The 20,179-nt window shown below is 38.6% G+C and overlaps 1 protein-coding gene across 30 annotated transcripts in view; it reads right to left on the bottom strand.

Moving 5' to 3' along the window:
• SUPT20H (SPT20 homolog, SAGA complex component) overlaps positions 1-19,630 on the bottom strand; it is a 62,819-nt gene extending 43,189 nt beyond the window's left edge. For 16 of the 30 annotated variants that reach the window (XR_014794665.1, XR_014794666.1, XR_014794667.1 and 13 more), the window contains exons 1-9: positions 19,278-19,428; positions 17,217-17,304; positions 13,495-13,530; positions 12,021-12,079; positions 11,676-11,742; positions 6,894-7,023; positions 4,824-4,927; positions 1,143-1,259; positions 973-1,026 (exon numbers count right to left, since the gene is read on the bottom strand). Coding sequence is in view for 17 of the 30 variants with exons in the window: in XM_084879538.1 (XP_084735664.1) it covers positions 973-1,026; positions 1,143-1,259; positions 4,824-4,927; positions 6,894-7,023; positions 11,676-11,742; positions 12,021-12,079; positions 13,495-13,530; positions 17,217-17,219 (570 nt within the window). In the remaining 13 variants the exon portion in view is untranslated. Of the gene's footprint in view, positions 1-972; positions 1,027-1,142; positions 1,260-4,823; positions 4,928-6,893; positions 7,024-11,675; positions 11,743-12,020; positions 12,080-13,494; positions 13,531-17,216; positions 17,305-17,876; positions 18,006-18,055; positions 18,110-19,277; positions 19,430-19,456 lie in introns of those variants that run through there. The other 14 variants (XR_014794661.1, XR_014794662.1, XR_014794663.1 and 11 more) reach the window with 7 other exon arrangements.
• Positions 19,631-20,179: the final 549 nt, after the last annotated feature.

Genomic DNA, 20,179 nt, shown 5'->3' with positions numbered 1-20,179 from the left:
GACCCTGCTTCTCGCTGTGCCTGATTCGCAGCCTCCTCAGCTGGGTCACCATGCCTGGAGCCACAGCAGTCAGTGCTGGGTTGCTACAGCAACCCAGCAGACTGCAGGACTGACTTCCAATTGGCCGAGCCTCCTAGTTGTTGTAGATGTGCTGGGCTCAGGGTTATTATATATTAGGATTAGGATTTTCATAGATTAAATAATTCTAATTATTGATATTTTCTTTGGTTTAGTAACTATTTCTCTCTATAGTAGCAGAGAAATAAGTGAACATTCCTGTGAGTGGGCCTTTCAGATATATTGAGCCAGTACTGGAGGGGTACTGGCTATTCTCAGGAGCAAGAGTATCCCATATGAATAGTAAAGACAGACTAAGCCTGTTTTAGAATCCTAGATGATAGAAAATCAGTATCTATTTGTAACCATTGTACAAACAAAACATCCTTCTTTTCTTTTTTTTTCTTTTTTAATATATTTTATTGATTTTTTACAGAGAGGAAGGGAGAGGGATAGAGAGTTAGAAACATCCATGAGAGAGAAACATCAATCAGATGCCTCCTGCACAACCCACACTGGGGATGTGCCCACAACCTAGGAACATGCCCTTGACCAGAATCGAACCTGGGAACCTTCAGTCCACAGGTCGACACTCTATCCATTGAGCCAAAACCGTTTCGGCAAAACATCTTTTTTTTCTTTGAGACGGATTTAAAAAACTAAGTTTTACATTAGGCAGATGAAGTCAACCTGACCTTATTTCACCATGTCCTAAAGCAAATGGGATTAAATTGTTTTAGTTCCTTGAAGAATTACTACACATACAAAGACCCTTAACTTCTAAAGCTTATAAACAAATCCCAAACTTAACACATGAATAAAATTATGAGCAGAAAGTATTCTTCGCTTAACATAATGATAACTGCTGTTTTATCCTCTATTTTGCCTGTATGGGATTAAATAGAGGCAACTAACCTGGGTCCATTTATGGTTATCACTTGTTATTGAATGTACATCACAGATTAAAGTCTAGAACAAATCAAAAATTTAAAGTCACATTAATGTATAGGCATACAAACATATGAAGACATTTAATAAATAAATTTCAAATAAATTCTAAATAATACTTCTTAAACATGCCTTACCTGCATTGTTGGACGTAAGAGAATGTGCTTACTCTGGTAACCTGGAGATTTCATATTACTGGATTGCCTATAGTCACGTATTTCTGCTATGACACATCCACAATGAAAAATATTAACCTGTTTTAAGTGAAAATACTTGAGTAAATGTCCTTTTTCAAAGCCTAAATAAGTGAGTTATACTGAATGTTTTGGATTCTTTACATTCTCATGCAATATTTTTGGTCCTTCACATACCCATAACCAGCTTTTCTTAGAGGATTTACCACTACATATATAAACCCTTTAAAGGGAACTAATTCCTGTTCATTACTTTGACCCAAGAAACAATTTAAATCATTTCTAGCTATAGACTAACTTTTGGTATTTATATTTTATACTAGAAGCCTAGTGTGCGATTCGAAATCCCAAAGCGCCACCCACCCTCAAGTTGCAGGTCCAGCCCTGCCTCACTCCAGTCCTTGAAACAGCAGTGGCCGCTGCTGATTAGGCCCTCCCCAAGTACAGGTGCAGAGAGGCCTTGCCACCCCGGCCCCAATGCTGCAACCTCCTCCTTCCAGTTGCCCCGTTACAGCTTCCTGGTTAATTAGCATATTTCTATTTTATATAGAGAGATTACAGTTCATGGAAATTGCTGTTAATTGGCTCGGTTATACTTTGCTAATTTGGTCAGTTATTAATTGTCCATCAGCCCTGTTATGAGTTTCAGCTTATAGATAAAATTGCTATTATTTGCTAAAATTTCCAGCAGACAGTCTTTATTAATAAAAGGAGGACAGCTAACTATAAGTTAAAATAATCTTCTGTTAAAAATAGTTTCCTAGTCCTTTTTTCTAAGTCCAAAGAGCCTTTATGGCTTAAATCTTCATAATTATCACTTGTCAATTACTCACAGTATTTTTTTTTTCTCCCATTCAAAATTTTAAGTGTGTAATGTGACCTCCATGCTATCTGTCGTCATGCTTTTTAACAAGTATTTGAGTTACTACAATGTGAGCTATGTGCCAGGCACTACCCTCAAGACTTCACAGCTACAGTTGTGAGACAACACTTGTTTCTCAGTGTGTGAAGACAGGTAATAAACATGTAAAAAATTTAAAAAGTTATTTTACACAGTGATGAATGCTACAAAGGAAATAAAATAGGAAGGGGCTAATTTAGATTGTTTACTGAGATAAACACCTCTCTGAAGAAGTGATGTTTCGGTTGAGATCTAAATCGCAACAATGCCAGATATGTGGAATAGATCACTCCAAACATAAAGAATAGCAAATCAATAAGCTTAAGTGTTTAAGTTTGGAAAGAAGACATACATGGCTGGAGTGTACTGAGTAGAAACGAGATCAGGGGTTTTGTGCACTGAGAGGACACTACAGAACTTCAAGCAGGGACCTCTTTTTATTTTTGTTTTATAAGCTTAATCTCTGGAAAATTTATTTCTCAGGTTCTAAAATGAAAGCAGGAAGTTTAGCAAAGTGAATATAACAGGTCATGACCATATACTTTCAAGATACAGTTGACATTTGCACATGAACTGGGTATAAAAGGTAAGAATAAGGTAACTCTTTAAAGATTCAAAATACTTGCAATAGAACTGGTTTGGGAGGTAAAATAAAAAGTTGTGTTTTTTCATGTTAAGTTAAAGAGTTATTACATATACTAGCAAATATGTGTTTGGAATGGTAACTGTGAGAGATATAAGCAAGAAATTAAATGTCATTTTAAAATTCATAAAGCTGGTTGAGATCAACTAGGGAGAAAGTGTTACTAAATACAGTACCTAGGACTGAACCCGAAATCAAACATATTTATGTGTGGAAGAGTTAACAGCAAAGACGACTGAAGCATTGCAGAGAAAAGAGGAAAACCACAAATGTGATGTCTCAGAAGCCAAAAGAAAGCTATCTCAAGAAGGAAGTAGTCATCTGCACTGAGTTTTGCAAAGAAACCAATTCAGACACAAATAGAAAAGGATTTTTTAAGTTAAGAGATAGCACTAATATGCCTGTATTTTTTAACTAAAAGAGAGAGGGAAATAGATGATAGAAGAGGAGAAAGATCATAGTAGCAAGTCACTGAAAAGGAGGTGTATCCAGGGGGGGAAAAAAAATGGAGAAGATGCCTTAGGAACAGTTTACTTCATCCATTTTAACAGGAAGGCAGACAGAAAGTGTGGACAGAGATGCGGGGATACTGGTAAACTAGTGCTAGGAAGAAAACATCTCCTAGCACTCATCTTAAGGCTTCCTTTTCCTCAGTACAGAACAGAGTATGGCTGGGGTGAAACCAAGGGAATAGTGGTTTCTTCCATAATTTATTGATTGAAGTAAAAGGGAGATTTCCCATGGAAGAGCTAATTTTCATAGCAATTATAAAAGAATCAACTAAATGTACATATTTCAGTGTAGCCTAAAGGATATATATCCCACAATAAATCAATTTTCACATTGTTTCCAATAATGTTTCATTTCATGTTCTAACTACTGTTGAGAATACAGATAAATATCCTTTATCATAAAACAATACTAGAGGCTCGGTGCACAAAATTCGTGCGGGGGGGCGTAGGGGGGGAGGAGGGGTGTCCCTTAGCCCAGCCTGCACCCTCTCAAATCTGGGACCCCTCAAGGGATGTCCAAATTCCTGTTTAGGCCACATCCCATGGGCAGTCAGGCATCCTTCTCACAATCCAGGACTGCTAGCTCCTAACTGCTCGCCTGCCTGCCTTCCTGATTGCCCCTAACCACTCCCCTGCCAGCCTGATTGATGCCTAACTTCTCCCCTGCCAGCCTGTTTGCCCCCAACTGCCGTCCCCTGCAGGCTTGGTCACCCTAATTGCCCTCCACTGCTGGCCAGATCACCCACAACTGCCCTCCCCTGTTGGCCATCTTGTAGTAGCCATCTTTGTCCACATGGGAGCAGGATCTTTGGCCACATGGGGGCAGCCATCTTGTGCGTTGGAGTGATGGTCAATCTGTATATTACTTTTATTAGCTTGGATAGAGGCCTGCTGCATGGGTTGGGGCAGGCTGGTTTGCCCTGAAGGGTGTCCCGGATCAGGGTGGGGATTCCCTTGAGGCATGAGGTGCCCTGGGCGAGGGGCCTGTGGTCGTTTGCAGGCTGGTCAGGGCCCTTGGAAACCCAAGTGGAGGCCCTAGTATCTGGGGCTTATTTATCTTCTACAATTGAAACTTTGTAGCATGGAGGGGAGCCAAGCCTTCTGCTTGCTCAGTGGTGGCAGCCATTTCTATTGGGACTTATGTATCTTCTATAATTGAAACTTTGTAGCCTTATACAGAGGCCTTGGCCTGCCAGGGTGGGCGGAAAGCTTGGCTTTCTCTATCACCAGGGGCAACTCTAGCCTTATGCTCTTTCCAGTTCTATGGCTGCCACCATTTCTGTTTAGATTTATGTATCTTCTATCATTGAAACTTTGTATCCTTGAGTGGAGGCCTATGCCAGCAAGGACAGGAGGAAAGCCTGGCTTCCTCCATTGCCAGGGAAACTCAAGCCTCCCTCCTGCTCTTGTAGCCATAGCCATCTTGATTGGGTTAATCTGCATACTCGTTCCTGATTGGATGATGGGCATGGTGTAGTGGAGTGGTGGTGGTTAATTTGCATATTACTCTTTTGTTAGATAGGATAGTTGACAAATCTGAGGACATGTTTAAAAGAAGAAAATTGCACCTGAGATTTTTCTAGGAGATCAACCAAGATAGGAGGCAATTCTTCCGCATCCAAGTATTCAAGCAATTCCCCTTCTTCATAAGGCAGTCGAATGGTCTCAGAATCTTAATTTAAAAAAAAAAAAAAAAAGTTTCTGAAAAGATTGAGGCTGGGTGCATAATTTAAATGAGTCTCCCCCCCCCCCCCCCCAAAAAAAAAAAAAAAAAACAACCAAGGAGAATAAAGCAAAAAGGCTCTCCTAAAGGCCTTCTTTTTGATGTCTTATAAAAAAATCACTTTATATACTGCTAAAAGACTTGGGTGAGTTTTAGATCAGGGTGCTTGGCCAGTTTGGTTCAGAGGTTAAGCATTAAAACAAAACAAAGAGGTCATTAGTTGGATTCCCCATTAGGTTGCTGGCTTCATCCCCAGTGGGGGTGAGCAGGAAGCAACTGATTGATGTTTCTATCTCTCTTTCTCCCTTCGTCTCTCTCTAAAATCAGTAAAAACATATTTCAAAAGAAAAAATAATTTTAAATCATAAAGGAAAAAAACACCTAACATCTTATGGGAAAACATCTAGCATAATAATCAAAATACAAATATGACCAGCAGTACAATAATTAGAATATGACAAAATTCCAATGTCTGATAACTGATAAGTCATTGAAGATTGCTTAATCAAATCTGGAAATCAATAATTTGGTATCTAATCTGAAAAATGGTCATTACAGAACAAAATTTTCTTGGTATAACATTTTACAATTATCAACACTTAACTAGGTGAGTTCCTTGTAGAACTCATACTATCACCATATCAAAATTTGTGATGGCTCTTTAATGAAATCTAAGATTATATATATTTTAAAACTATTTTCATATTCACATGAAAATAAAAACAAAATGTTAACATATGTAAATTACTCAAAAGGCAGTCAGTCTGCTTAATTTTTAAAGTTTCAGACTCAGTATATTCAAAATGTAGAAGAAAAACACCTCATACTATCTTAAAATATTAATGGCAATTGAATGAAAGAATTTTGATATTTTAAATTACATCTTTTACAATTTAACTACAATGACCTGTCTCAATCAAAACAATCCTCAAACAAAGGACAAGACCTTCCAACCTCAGAGGGAAGGCAGGGGGAGGGAAAGAGTAAGAGATCAACTAAAGAAGTTGCATGCATGCATATTAGCATAACATATGGACAAGGACACTGGGGTAGTGGGGGTTTGCCCTGGTGGGTGCGAGTGGTCGGGGAGGGGGGAACAGGGGAAAAAGGGGACATATGTAATACTTTAACCCTTTGCACTCCGAACCATTCTGGACATTGGCTACCAGCTACTCGACACTACTTTGCGGCGGAAACGTGCGTTGAAATAACTCAATGCCCCGTAATCACTAATAAACTGCAATGTCCCCTGAGAGGGGACATCTGAGTGATATGCTAGAATTCCGATGTCCCCTGAGAGGGGACAGCGGAGTGCAAAGGGTTAAAAAATTAAATTAAATTAAAAAATAGGAAAAACAAAACAAAAACTTTCCAGTGGCTTCCACTGAACCAAGAATAAAGTCTGAAGTTCTACCCCCCCTCCCCCCGCCATCTCACAAAAAAAATCACTTCTCAAATGCATATTTCAGGAAGATTAATCACATTAGAGATAAATTCTAATATTCTAATGAAATATAGAGGAAAAGTTGGGATCAAAGTCTTCTTTTATGTCCTCACTATCTGAAGGACAGACCATTTACCAGGTTAAGAAAATCCTTCTAAATGACAGCACATTTGCCCAGCTGGCATGGCTCAGGGGTAGAGCACTGGGCTATGAACCAGGTCACAGTTCAATTCCAGGTCAGGGTACATGCCTGGGTTGTGGGATCAAACCCCAGTAAGGGCATGCAGGAAGCAACCCATCGAAGATTCTCTCTCACTGATGTTTCTATCTTTCTCTCTCTCTCTCCCCCCCTCTCCCTTCTTCTCTGAAATAAATAAAAATATATTAAAAAAAAAAAACAACAAAAAAACAGACAGCACATCCTGCCAGGCAGAGAGACTTTTGTGGCTGCTGCCCTCTCGAGGTTCTTACCTGATCCATTTTTTCCCCTGAGCATCAAAGAATATCCCTCATTTCCTGGATATAGGTTGACCACTAAGCACGACAATGTCTCTTGCATGACAAGCTTCTCTAACAAGTTCACATTTCTTCTTAACTTCTGCTTTAAAGAGGCAAAGATCATGAAAATAATCCAACATAATCTTAACAAAAAAATACTATGATTTAACAAAAGAAAACTTGAATTAATCTTTTAGAGCTCATTCCACATTATGATGCTGAATATATAGGGAAGATACACAAACATTATAGTTGCCAATTACATAACATCTATGTAAACTTAATTATCTATTGCTGTTTTATATAAATTAATTTGTATCACAAAGAAAAAAACAGTGATCTATAAAACGAAAAAAAGTGAAGTAATTCTACATAAACAAATGAAGAATTTGGGGCATTCTCCTTGGTTGTACTGTTATATAATAGAAGCACATTTCTTAAATATTTTATGGCCTAAATTAAATTTATACAAGTTCAAGAGCTCAAATACAATGTTAAACTCAAAAATATCTAATTGTTAAGAGGAAGTGGGCAATTAAAGCAATTTTCTGTAAATTGAATTTGACTACTCCTTGGAAACCATTTTGTTAGAGAGAAATTCATCAAAGTCCTGGCCAGATAGCTCAGTTGGTTAGAGAATTATCCCAATACACTAAGGTTGCAGGTTTGATCCTGGTTAAAACACATACAATAATCAACGGATGAATGCATAAATAAGTGGGACAACAAATCAATGTTTCTCTCCCCCCCTTTCTCTCTCTCTAAAAAAAATTAAAATTAAAAAATTTTAAAAGGAAAAATCCATTAGAAAATATAATATGCACATTTCAAAATCCATTTCAGAAATGTACATGACTTAAAGCCCAATTATAGATAAATAATTCCTGTCATGAAATTATATTTGTGAAATCAGTCAACAGAATATTCATTTTTACATGATCTCAAAAAACATGTTTTGAGTATCACATATTAAAAATGTATAGAGTCAAATGCAGAAAGTAATTATAATTCTTGATCTGTTGTTACCATAGACTCAAAACACTGCATTTTCAAATTTGAAAAAGTGGCAAAATAACTTTTACCCACTTTGATATAAAATAAAAAACTACTGAAGATATTAAAATTTTAAAGTCTTTTCAAATGATGAAAAAAAAAAAAAAAAAAACCCTTACAATCTAACATTAGACAGAATAGTTAGATACATTTTGACAATATGTGTACTCTTCAAGATAACAAGTTGGGTCCTGAATGGTGTAGCTAAGTTGGTTGAAGCAGCATCCCATGCTAGGTTTAATTCCCAGGCAGGGCACATTGCAGATTCAATCACCAGTCAGGATGCCTATGGAAGGCAATTATCCTTCTCTTTTTTTAGTCAAGAAAACCCCATATTAAGTGTTTGGTTCTTCCCAGAAATGGGAGGTGGTCAGGAGTGCTTAGGCGTGGGAGATGCCAGGCAGAGGGTCTGGGCTGGGGTGTGGTAAACAGGCCTTCAGGACACACCAGAGCTGTTGCTGCTCAGTCTTCAGGACACCACAGCCTAGGACGCAGGGCTCAGGCGGGCTTCTTTCCTCCTCACTGCAGTCACAGTCACCAGGGCCGTGACAGCATCCCGGCAGCATTAGCTGCCCGCGCTCCCCCAGGAAACAGAGCCATCCCTGCCATTCAGGGCGCACCCTTGAGGTGGGACTCCGCAGTCTGATCCTTCTCTTTCTCTTTCTTTGTTTCTCTTCTCCCCACCCCCCATATTTAAAAACAAGCTGGTTTCCATGTAGTTCTGGAGTGAACATATATATCAAAGGACAGAAAATTTTTTAAAGGACAAAAGCTAGTATCTTCAGGCTTGTGGGCCATATGGTCTGTGATGCTCAGGTCTGTCATTGCATTGTAAAATCAGCCATAGAAAAGATACTACAAGCCAACAGGTGTGGCTGGATTCCAATACAACTTTATTTACAAAATACACAGTAAGCCAGATTTGGCTGGTGGACAATGGTTGCCATTCCTAATATAGAATCTTTATATATCTGTCCTATCTTAGTTCTATCTCTGAGATAAAGTTCATTAAATTGATTATTGTGATAGTTTTATGGGTGTATAGATTTCAAAATTACAAAATGTATCTTTTTATTTTATTATTAACTAGAGGCCCGGTGCATGAAAATTCATGCAGTTCAGGAGCCCTCAGGGGCAGAAGGTGACCAGCGACCAGGGGAAGACAACACCCTCATCACACCTCTGCTGCTGCCACTGCTGGCAGCGCAAGCCTTGACAGGCCCTAGTTACCTGAGCCTCAGGTGGCCCTGCATCCGAGGTTGGCCTGCACCTCAGGCCAGCCCTGGGCAGCTGGGGCTAAGAAGAATGGGAAACTCTGTAGGCCAGCCCAGCCTTGCCGCAGGCCTGCTGCCACTCCAGCTGGTCTAATGGTACTAGGCGCTGCCATCTTTGAGGGTGTGGCAGTCATTTAGCATATTCTCCCTTATTGGCTGTGGGAGCAGCCATCTTTGAGGGCATGGCAGTCAACTATCATATTCTCTCTTTATTAGATATGATATGAAATTTATTACATATTAATTATACCACAATAAAACTTATGCAAAACTTACTGTAAGACTTATTTATAGTTTAACAATCATTTTTCTTCTAATGTTAAGATTTCAAAGATTAGGCACTATAGGAATCCCACTGTTTTTTTTGTTTTAAATAAATGTTTATTGATTTTTTTCCAGAGAGGAAGGGAGAGGGACAGAGAGAAACATTGATCAGCTGCCTCTGCCCACAACCAAGGCACATGACCTTGACTGGAATTTAACCTGGGGCCCTTCAATCTGCAGGCTGACGCTCTATCCACTGAGTCAAACCGGTTAGGGCTCCACTGATTTTTTTTTTTTAACCTAAATGGTAAAATGATATTCATTTTTAAATTAGGGACAGATAACAGAACTCAAAGAGCCCTTTAAGGTCCTTACAACTTAACAGCACAATAATTATCAGGAAATCAATTTTATTACTTTCAACTGCCCATATTTTTATGTTAAATAAAAAAATTAATTTAACCTGGCCATGAACTAATTTTGTGACCAAATTCACTTATTATTACCACAACTGATTTTCCTGCATGCCCTATATTAGCTTTAACTTTCCAGTACAAATCACCATGAACAGGTTACTTTCCTCCTATCTTCAGTCTACAAATGCTTTCTCAGAAGGGAAAAGAAACAAAGAATACACAGGGTGGGCCCTAACCAGTTTGGCTCAGTGGATAGAGTTGACCTATGGACTGAAGGGTCCCAGGTTCGATTCCAGTCAAGGGCACATTTGCAGTAGGGCTTGATCACCAGTAAGGGAGGTGCAGGAGGCAGCTGATCAATGATACTCTCTCATCATTGATGTTTCTCTCTCCCTCTCCCTTCCTCTCTGATATCAATAATAATAAAACACACACACACACACACACACACACACACAACACACACATACAAAAAAAAGAATACACAGGATAGGGCAATAGACTTAAAAGTTGTTCATATGGAAAATAATACGGTTAGTAAGTAATAATGCATAAGAATGAACTCTGGTCATAGCTGGTTTGGCTCAATGGATAGAGTGTTGGCCTGCATACTGCAGGGTCCCCGGTTCGATTCTGGTCAAGGGCTCGATCTCCAGTGGGGGATGTGCAAGAGACAGCATATCAATAATCCCTGTTATCACTGATGTTTCTATCTCTCTCTCCCTCTCCCTTCCTCTCTGAAATCAATAAAAAATATATATATATTAAAAATTTAAAAAAAAATACTTTCACTTACTTGAAACTGTAAACCTACTTTTGCCCTACACAACATCCTATCTAATAAAAGAGTAATATGCGAATTGTACATCACTCCAACACACAAGATGACCTCTCCCATGTGGACACAAGATGGCCACCACAAGATGGCCAGCAGGGGAGGCAGTTGGGAGGCACCAGGCCTGCAAGGGAGGGCAGTTGGGTTCGATCAGGCCTGCATGGAAGGACAGTTGCAGGAGGATGAGGCCTGCAATGGAGGGCAGTTGAGGGTGACCAGGACAGCAGGGAGAGGGCAGTTGGGGGGAACTAGGCCAGCAGGGGACAGCAGTTAGGGATGACCAGGCTGGCAGGGAAAGGTAGTTAGGGGTGACCAGGCCAGCAGGGGAGGGCAGTTGGGGTGACCAGGCCTGGAGGGAGAGCAGTTAGTGTGACCAGGCCTGCAGGTGAGGGCAGTTAGGGGCAATCAGGCTGGCAGAGGAGCAGTTAGTCATCGATCAACCTGGCCGGGGAATGTTTATGGGTGATCAGGCTGGCAGGCAGAAGTGGTTAGAGGCAATCAAGCAGGCAGGCAGGTGAAAGGTTGAGATACAGCAGTCCTGCATTGTGAGAGAGATGTCCCGAGATTGATGAGGGTGCAGGTTGGGCTAAGGGACACTCCCCACCCTCCGTGCACGAATTTCGTGCATCAGGCCTCTAGTATTAGTATATTTTTCTGACTTACCAATGGGATATTCTGTTACTCAGTAAACACTGTTCCCATCTCCTACCTAAGCATGTGATCTCTACCTTGTAGCCGGAGCCCTGGGTCAGCTGTAAAACTGGCTAGAATTTGGCTGGAAAAGATGTTAGCTCATTCACAAAAATATAAATATCTGCTTCAAATGTAACTCTTTCAAATTACCCGCTTCCTTTACATTTTTTTTACCTTCTACATTTCAAAAGTCGTAACAATATATAAAATGTATATTTACCTTAACCTCAGGCTCTTTTTCACATTCTTCAATATATAAGTCATAAAGTTTTTGAAATACAGATTTTCTAAAATTTAATAAAGACAATATAAAAAATAATGTGAATATAATAATCATTGTATCATTGTAAAATAAATGTTATCAAATTCTCTCATCCCTCCTCCACCCAAATTCTTTAAGATTGGAGGTGAAGTGGACATGGCTAACATAAACTAAGAAAGTTTTAATAAACACCAAGTACCTATAATATAACATCTCTAGTAGTGCCTATTTGGAATGCAATAAATGGTGGCTCTCATCATATTTCAATGAGTCTAAAGTCATCAATTAATAAAGTATTCATACCTTCCAGTAGATAAGTATTTCCTTTTAGGAGGTCTCTGTCGGGCACTTTCAATGACATACTAAAGAAGAAAAGTTTATGAAATAGCTTGCCTTTTACTTAGTGAATGAACTAACTCTGTTTTAAGTATGTTTAAAACACATGTAAGCCTAAAAAGGCTATTCAGTCACTCAAGTTTCTGAGTTCTAATAAATTATAAGAAAAAATGATTTAACTTGTAAATATCCTATAAAACAAAGAGCTAATATGCAAATGATCATCACACCCTCATGCTGTTAGTACTGGTTTAGACATTCAACACTGGGGAGAGAGGATTCCAGACCAGCCAGGCACAAATGAGCTCACAAGGGAGGAATGGGGACCAGCCAGACACAAATGAGCTTATGAGAGAGGAATGGGGACCAGCCAGGCACAAATGAGTTCTCAATAGAGAAATGGGGACAAGCCAGGCTGTGGCCCAGGAAAGGGACAAGCCGCACTCCCCATGGTCCTAGGCGCCAGCGGCTGGGCTTGTGTCTGGGAGAGGGACAAGCCATCCATCCCATGGTCCCAAGCACCATCGCCTGTGCCCTGGGATAGGGACAAGCTGTCCATCCCACAGTTCCCTGTGGCTGAGGCCAACCGGGGTGAAGCTGGCCTGGGTCCTGGGGGCCGGCATCCAGCTAGAGGAGGAATCCTGGGTTCCAGGTGTGGGGCGAGGCAGAGGCTGTTAGGGGTAGTCAGGCTGACAGAGATGGTTAAGGGCAATCAGGCAGGCAGGCAAGTGGTTAGGAGCCAGTGGTCCCAGATTGCGAAAAGCAGTTGGACATCCCCAGAGGAGTCCCGGATTGGAGGGGGCGCAGGCCAAGCTGAGGGACCACGCCCACCATGCATGAATTTCATGCACTGGGTCTCTAGTGTTATAGGTAAGTGAAATTTAAACTTCTCTAAAATTTAGCACAATATTTCACTGCTATAAGCAAATGTGATTTCATAACTCAGAAATATTCTCAGTATATTTTATGGTTCTTCAGAATATGCAGAGCATATCCAATTGCAATAACTTAATTTTTTGGCTATTCCCCCCCCCCCCCCTTCAACTGAGAAATCAGAAAACTTATCAAAATAGAAAAACATGATTTTAGAAATTCTGTTCATTTAAATAATAGTCATTATTTAAATAATAACTATTATTATTTAAATAATAACTATTATTATTTAATATGTAAGTCATAGTTTTTTAAATACAGATTACTACCTACTCCTAAGGATGAAGTATTATTTAATTTTTATTCTGCAGCATTATTAACTGAGAACTTCAAGTAACAGTTGATTCAAACATTGCCCTGTATTTTTATATACTTACAGAAAAATTTGCATATTTGCCTTAAAATGATATTAATGTATTCCTCTCACAATCAGAACAAAATCTCTTAAAACTGAGTTTTGTCAATTAATGTCAATACTATTTCAATATATAACTTAGTGATGTCTTACCTCTGCACGATCCAAAGCTAGTTCTAAAGCTTGCTGCTGTAAAAAAGTAAATAGTGCATTTGGTAATATTAGCTATTTTCACAAAAAACAATTTAATATACACATAACATTTGTAATTAAGTGTTTAAGTATAATTTTCTAAAATAAGTCTAATAATATAAGTACAACCAATGGACATAAAACTCTGGGGAGGGAGGGGATTTGTGGGAGGGAGGGAGGGGGGCAAAAAAAAAAATCAATAAAATATGAAAAAATAAAAAAAAATAATAATAAAAAAAATAAAATCTAGACATATATGATTGCATTGGTGCTGGTGCTGATGCTGAGAGCAGTAAGAAGCAAGTGTAAGTTAATCAATACACTTAATTAAGCTATCTAATGCAACTAACTTGGGAGGCTTTCACCAGCGGTTAACTAAGTTTTAAATAACAGCAATGAAACACTATATAGGTTTTCTTTGCTCTTCACCTGCAATGTCACATAGGGATATTTGTGTATATTAAGAATGCCATAGCACTTCACTGCTCTGTGAATGAGCCTGTTAAGATTCTGCAGCATTTGAAATGTTACACACATGCTATAGGAAATATTAGTTGCTCTGATAAGGTTTAATGAAATTATGTCCTCAAAGGTGTATTTTTCATTATTATGAATGAACATGTTGACATAAGGTGTGATAGGAGCAGTAGCCATGTCTCTACTTGTGCTGGCAGCACATTATGTTCACATCATGTTTTTGAATTTCATTTACAGATAAGCTCTGTGAGTAATTGTAACATGAAGTGGTAATCTGCTGCTGATATATGAAAATAGAGAAACTGAAATTACAAACATCATTCAACTGAAATTTTAGACTGTATTGTATAAGGCTGTATGTGTAAATGCACAAAGGATACTCTCTTGAAAACATTTTGTATTCAGGTCATTGTATGAAATTTTACCTTTAATAAATAGCAAGAGTTTCTACTGATAAGATAAAATAAAATAAAATAAGTCTAATATATTTCCTTTTCTCTTCTCCACATTGTATGCTCAATATCTATATATGTAAAAGCCTAAGCGACCAACCAAACAAGTCGACCAGTCACTATGATGTGCACTGACCACCAGGGGGCAGATACTCAACACAGAAGCTGCCCTCTGGTGGTCAGTGCACTCCCACAGCCAAACTCTCATGGTCCCTCCCCCTAGCCAGCAGGCTGGCCCTGATCAAGCAGGCTGGTTAACCTCCTACAGCCCTTCTTCCCAGCCAGCCAACCTCCCAGGGCTCCAATGGCCCCAATTGGGCTGGCCAGCCAATCTCCTGCAGCCCCTTCCCCAAGCTGGCCAACTCCAACTGCCGGCCAGGCTGAGGGACCACACCAATTCCAAGGGACACCAGTTGTGCAAGAATTTGTGTTCCAGGCCTCTAGTATATTATAAAGAAAAAATTCTGACAGTCTTAGGCACCTGATTATGATAACAAATTAGATAAGAAATGCTAAAATAGCTTTCTTTGGCCAGGGCATGAGACTAATACAGGATAATGAGCTGGAGATAGTAACTACTACCACTTTATAAACTTTAGCTTCTTTAACATTCTAAGAGCACCATTCAGTAAAATATACTGGACATCAAGTATGCAATTCAAGTAAAGCAAAGACTACTCTCCTAATCTTCTAAGAATCCTGAAAATTGGGGGTGCTTATTATGTTGATACCTATCATCAACTTAGAAAGTCATATATATATATATATTGTTATTTTTAAAGTCCCACTATATTAAGGCAGAGATTCTTTAACATGTTTTTAGGTCAGTGCCTAGTAGAATGCAATTAAATAATGGCTAATTATCATGTTTCAATGACTTTAAGATAACATCAACTATAAGCAAACATCATTAATGTAGGTAACATTAAGAAAAATGTGCTATCAGTTATAATTGTAAGAGGTCACTGATTGTAGATTCATCTTCAATTCAGTAATATTAAAATGTAAAAGAGAATGAATGCATCTTCTAGTTGATAAAATATAGTATTATTAGTACATGTACAATTTAAGATCTACTAGTAGGTTCCCATCCTTCATCTGTTATTTGGAAACCCTTATTTTAAGGCAAGAGGGAGAAATGAGAAAATAGTTTCTATCTTTCCTATCTGTAAAGTTTCTTTTGTAAGAACACACAGAAAATAAAAAGTTCTAGGCTTTAAACAAAATTAAGCATATATACTGCTAGTGATTTCTATTCCTAGTTTTGTGGTTTGGGCACAGGGTTATTGTATTTTTCATTCACAATGTCAGTCATTTTTAATGACTAAGAGGCACAGAACTTTCTTTTTTTTTTTTTTATTTACAAGGATCTAAAATTTTCTCTTTTATTTGTAGACTCCAACAATTCAATCTACCAAGTTGCATTGCGTAAAACCTCTCAGCATCCACCAAAACCCAAAAAGGTAAAGGGAAGAATAAATATTGCCATACTTCGGAAGTCATGGAAAGGTTTAAGTGATCCTGCCACCCTAGTCCTAAGGATGAAGAAATCAGATGATTACAAAAATAGCTGGCCTTTTAATTTAGACTGCAAGAAAAAACAATCCACATCATCAAATACCTAAAGTGTAATAAGTGAAATATATACCTTCAAAAGATTCAGTTGAAATAAATGTTTTGCAATTTATTTTAAAAATCTTATGAGGTTCAAATTCCCAACAAAACTGGGCAAGATGACATTCCTGAGTATAAAGCATTTTCCAGCACAAAAACATTCTGAATATATACACTTGACAGATACATAAGGTTTTTTTTTTAATTATTTGGCTATAAAACCTTAAAGTTTATATAAAAGAATTATAATAAACATAGTCAAATATACACTCTAGGACAATTTAAATAGTAAATCTTCTCAAGTAAATATTTCACTTCTGAAATCAAAACTTCAAAAAATTTAGTAAGATATACCTACATATGTAAATACAAGCATAATTTATATATCAATACTATCTTCTTCAAATACTTTAGAAAGAAATGTTAGCTAATATAATATATAAAACAAGATGTGAACCTCACCGCAACTGCTCTACTTATCTCTAATAGAGCAGGGGTAGAGAGGCAAAATCCCAAAGGAGAAGAGAGACAAATGTTTTCTGAGGCAATTCAACATGGTGGTCAGTGTTCATTTATTCTCATACTGTCAAATATTACTACTTCTTTAAAACATTAAAAAGTGTTTTTTCCCCCTTTGTCTTTAATTTTTAGTTACAAAAGTTAAATGCCCAGCCCTATGTGTGTTTAGTGACTGTAAGTCAGTGAACAGAAATGTGCCATTAGAAGACTAAAATTGACGTTTTAAATGTTATTTAAAGCACATTATGTTTGTTAAAAAAAAAAAAAAAAAAAAATTAATCATATTTTAAACTTTAAAATATGAGAAGCCCCCAAAACTATCAAACTTATATCCATCCTCCTTGCCAATGATTTGGTCTATGATAAATAGAAGTACATTTTAATGTTTCATAAAGTTAAAGACAGGTAGATTATCTGTATAACCTGGATATTTTAACACAGAATTGAGAGATGAGCCCCCTATTTTGTGCAGAAAATTTTGCATGTAGTTACTAAGTAATTTCCCAGTTAGAGAACTTAAACAGATTGCAAGAGGATTTCTGTATCTATAATAGATATTTTTATGGAGATAAAGAAATAGAACAATCTAAAACATAAATAACATACTGAGCTGTAGCTTACCATTGTGGTATAAAATAGGGGTCCAAAATGTAAATTTAACTGCGTTGAAGTAGGGTGAAAACCATGCCTTTAAGATAAACTTATAGCACTGTAAAAGCAAAAGCAAAACCCCCATATTAACATAAAGCTAATTAAAGAAATGATAATAATTTAGTAAGAAGAAAAATTATTTGAGATATGTTTTCCTAAAACACTTTTTAATAACCAGCAATAATGAAATTCATGTGCCACAATCTAGATCTATTCACTATTGAAAAGTATACTTTTGACTAGATAGGGCAAAATACAGTTTGTAAGTTAAAATGATTACTCACTTTCTTCAAAAATATTTAATATCCAGGAGAGAAAAAAACAAAAGTTCATTGTTACTGGTCTCATTGGTTCCTCTGGATTACTAGTAACCACCATCCCATTGGCCTTGATTGCTCTACAGTTCACTTTACAAATCATACACTTCATCATATCTGCTGATAATTCCCCCAAATACCCTAGGCTACATTTTCCAGATGCAGCTGAAGTCCCTGAAACAAACTGGATACACTTCGGAAGAATCTTATTTCTCTAACACAAGGGTTCTCATTCTGGCTGCAAAACACAGTAACCCCGAGAGCTTTAAGAAATGGAATACCCATGTATCACCCCTCCAGTGATTTTCATTACCTGGTCTGGGGTAGGGCCCAGGGATCAACATTTTTGGAACTCCCCAAGTGATTCAAAGATGCTGTCAGAGTTAAAGCCAGCCCACTGCTGTAGCCTCTCTGCCTCAAACAGAAATGGTGTATGTCTACTCTGTAAGTGATGCCAAATAAATAAGGCTTATTTTTAATCGAATTCTTTACCTAATTCCTTGTAATCCGTGTCTGTCTGTCTATATAGGTGAAGTAAAAGCACATCTGCAAATGACAGAAAATAGTATTCCCATGTAAAATTCTTTTGGCTTGTTTTGGTGAACCCAAAGCTTAGGTTTTGCCAGTTTAGGTTTATTAAAAGTGAGTGTGTGTGTGGGGGGGTGTGTTGAGGGGGGGGGGGGAGAGAGACAAGAAGAAGGAGGTGGAGATGGAGGGGGGAAAAAACAACCCAAATTAGGAATAATCATTAAAAATTATTAAGACATTAATCCTACTCTTCAAGAGTTCATAGATTTAATATGAATTCAAGTCAAGATGAAAAATTTGACCAGTGAATCTAAAGATTAAATACTATACAGAAAGGCAAATGTAATGGCTTTAAAATTAGATCTCTAATAGCTTCTCAGCCTTTTGGCTAACATCAAGTGTAAAATTAGATCTCTTGTCCCTACCTGGGGGAATGGAGTGAAAAAGGCTTAGTGACTTTAAATTATTTAAGTTATTACAGACAAAAACCAATTACTATCACTTACAAACCAAACATTCTTACTTTATACTGGATATACATACTAGAAGTCTGTGAGAAAACCATTGTCTTTACAGAATAAGGCACTCAAAACCAATGACTTTCCCAAGGTCACACTAGTGGAATTCAGATCACTATCAATTTTTAATTTTAGATTATCTCCATTAAATCTTACAACCTTCAGACCAGTCAACCCAGCACCTGTTTTTAATTTTTAAAAGCAAAGCATTTAAAATAACGACCCGAATCTGCTCAGATTAACATACTTTTTTCTTAATTTTGCTGTAAATTTACATCATGGTTATTAAACCATCGTACTGTACTTAATTTCAGTTGAAAAATCTTGCTAAGCATTTTATATTTCATGTATTCAGAGAAATACAGTCCTTCCCATACGGTGGTTCCGGGGGATGGCTTCCAGGGGCAGTTATTCACCAAGATCGTTTCTGAACTCCCGGTAACCATGGCGAGAACCAGTAATTAATACAATTGTCATATCGCAATCGATTCCATCGATTTCTATGATGGATCCGAGTTTCCTCCAACTGCTCGAGCTTTTGTAACAATTTAGGCTTTTCCTGCAATACGCCGCAACTCAAAAGCGAAGGAACAGCCTTTATTCAATATGGACACCAAGAAACCCGCCCCCAAAGAAGCGCTACGCGAAATTACTGCGCTTCAAAATACCTGTAACTGGAACCCAAAAGTCAAACTAAAATGAAGAGCGTGCTTCGTGGCACCGTGAAAGTCAAACGGAGGTGGCCGCCTAGACCGTGGCTGGCTCAGCTTGGCCCGAGTCACTGGGCACACCGTCTTCCTTTTCCGGCCTCCGGAAAGTGACGTAACACCGGAAGCGGCTCGCTCACCTCTGACCTCGGCCACCGGCTCTCGCGCGACTACCCCGCAGGCCGTGGCCCACGGCTAGGGCCGAACCCTGCTCGGCTGGGACTCGCAAGGGGATTCGCTCCTTGCCGCCACCAGCGCACGCCCTCCTTCTGGCCGGTCCGGGACCTGTTCCGGTGCCTCCATTCCCGTCCGGCTGCTGAGGGGCGGGCGATGGCGACAGCGAAAGGAGAGGACGGGCGTGGTTGGGTGCGTGGGTGCCAGGGGGCGTGGCTGCTAGGATTTTGTTAACAGCCCCACCCCTCCCTGTCCTCGTCCTGGCTCTTCCTGATTCCAAGCCTTGCAGGCTTAGTCTGATCCGTAATGTGCTGGTAGTGTTACCTGCACCTTTCACAGACTTCCCAGAGGTGTTATCTGGCAGTCCCTTGAGTCAGAGGAAAAGGGCTGTCTCCCCCTCAATTCTTGTCATGCGCCTATAAATGAATTTAAAGGAGAGACCCTGATTGTGTTGTTTTAAACTGAATTTATTTTTAAAAATTAAATCATACTCATGATTTAATTTTAATATAAGGCAAGCAAATCTAAACATCTGGCTTATGTAATGCAGATGGGCTATAAGCCCCTCTGAAGAGCGAGTGGGGTGGGGTTTCTGCCTTATATACCCTGTGTCTATAAGGCTTTTAAAAACAATTTAAACTTCGTTATTCTTTGTACACCCCAGTGACCAGATATCATACAATTTACTA

The sequence above is a fragment of the Pipistrellus hanaki genome (assembly GCF_964339955.1).
Source record: "Pipistrellus hanaki genome assembly, chromosome: 3".
Taxonomy (NCBI): domain Eukaryota; kingdom Metazoa; phylum Chordata; class Mammalia; order Chiroptera; family Vespertilionidae; genus Pipistrellus; species Pipistrellus hanaki.
The sequence above is the reverse complement of the archived record's forward strand: the minus strand, read 5'-3'. Positions and strand labels throughout refer to the sequence as shown.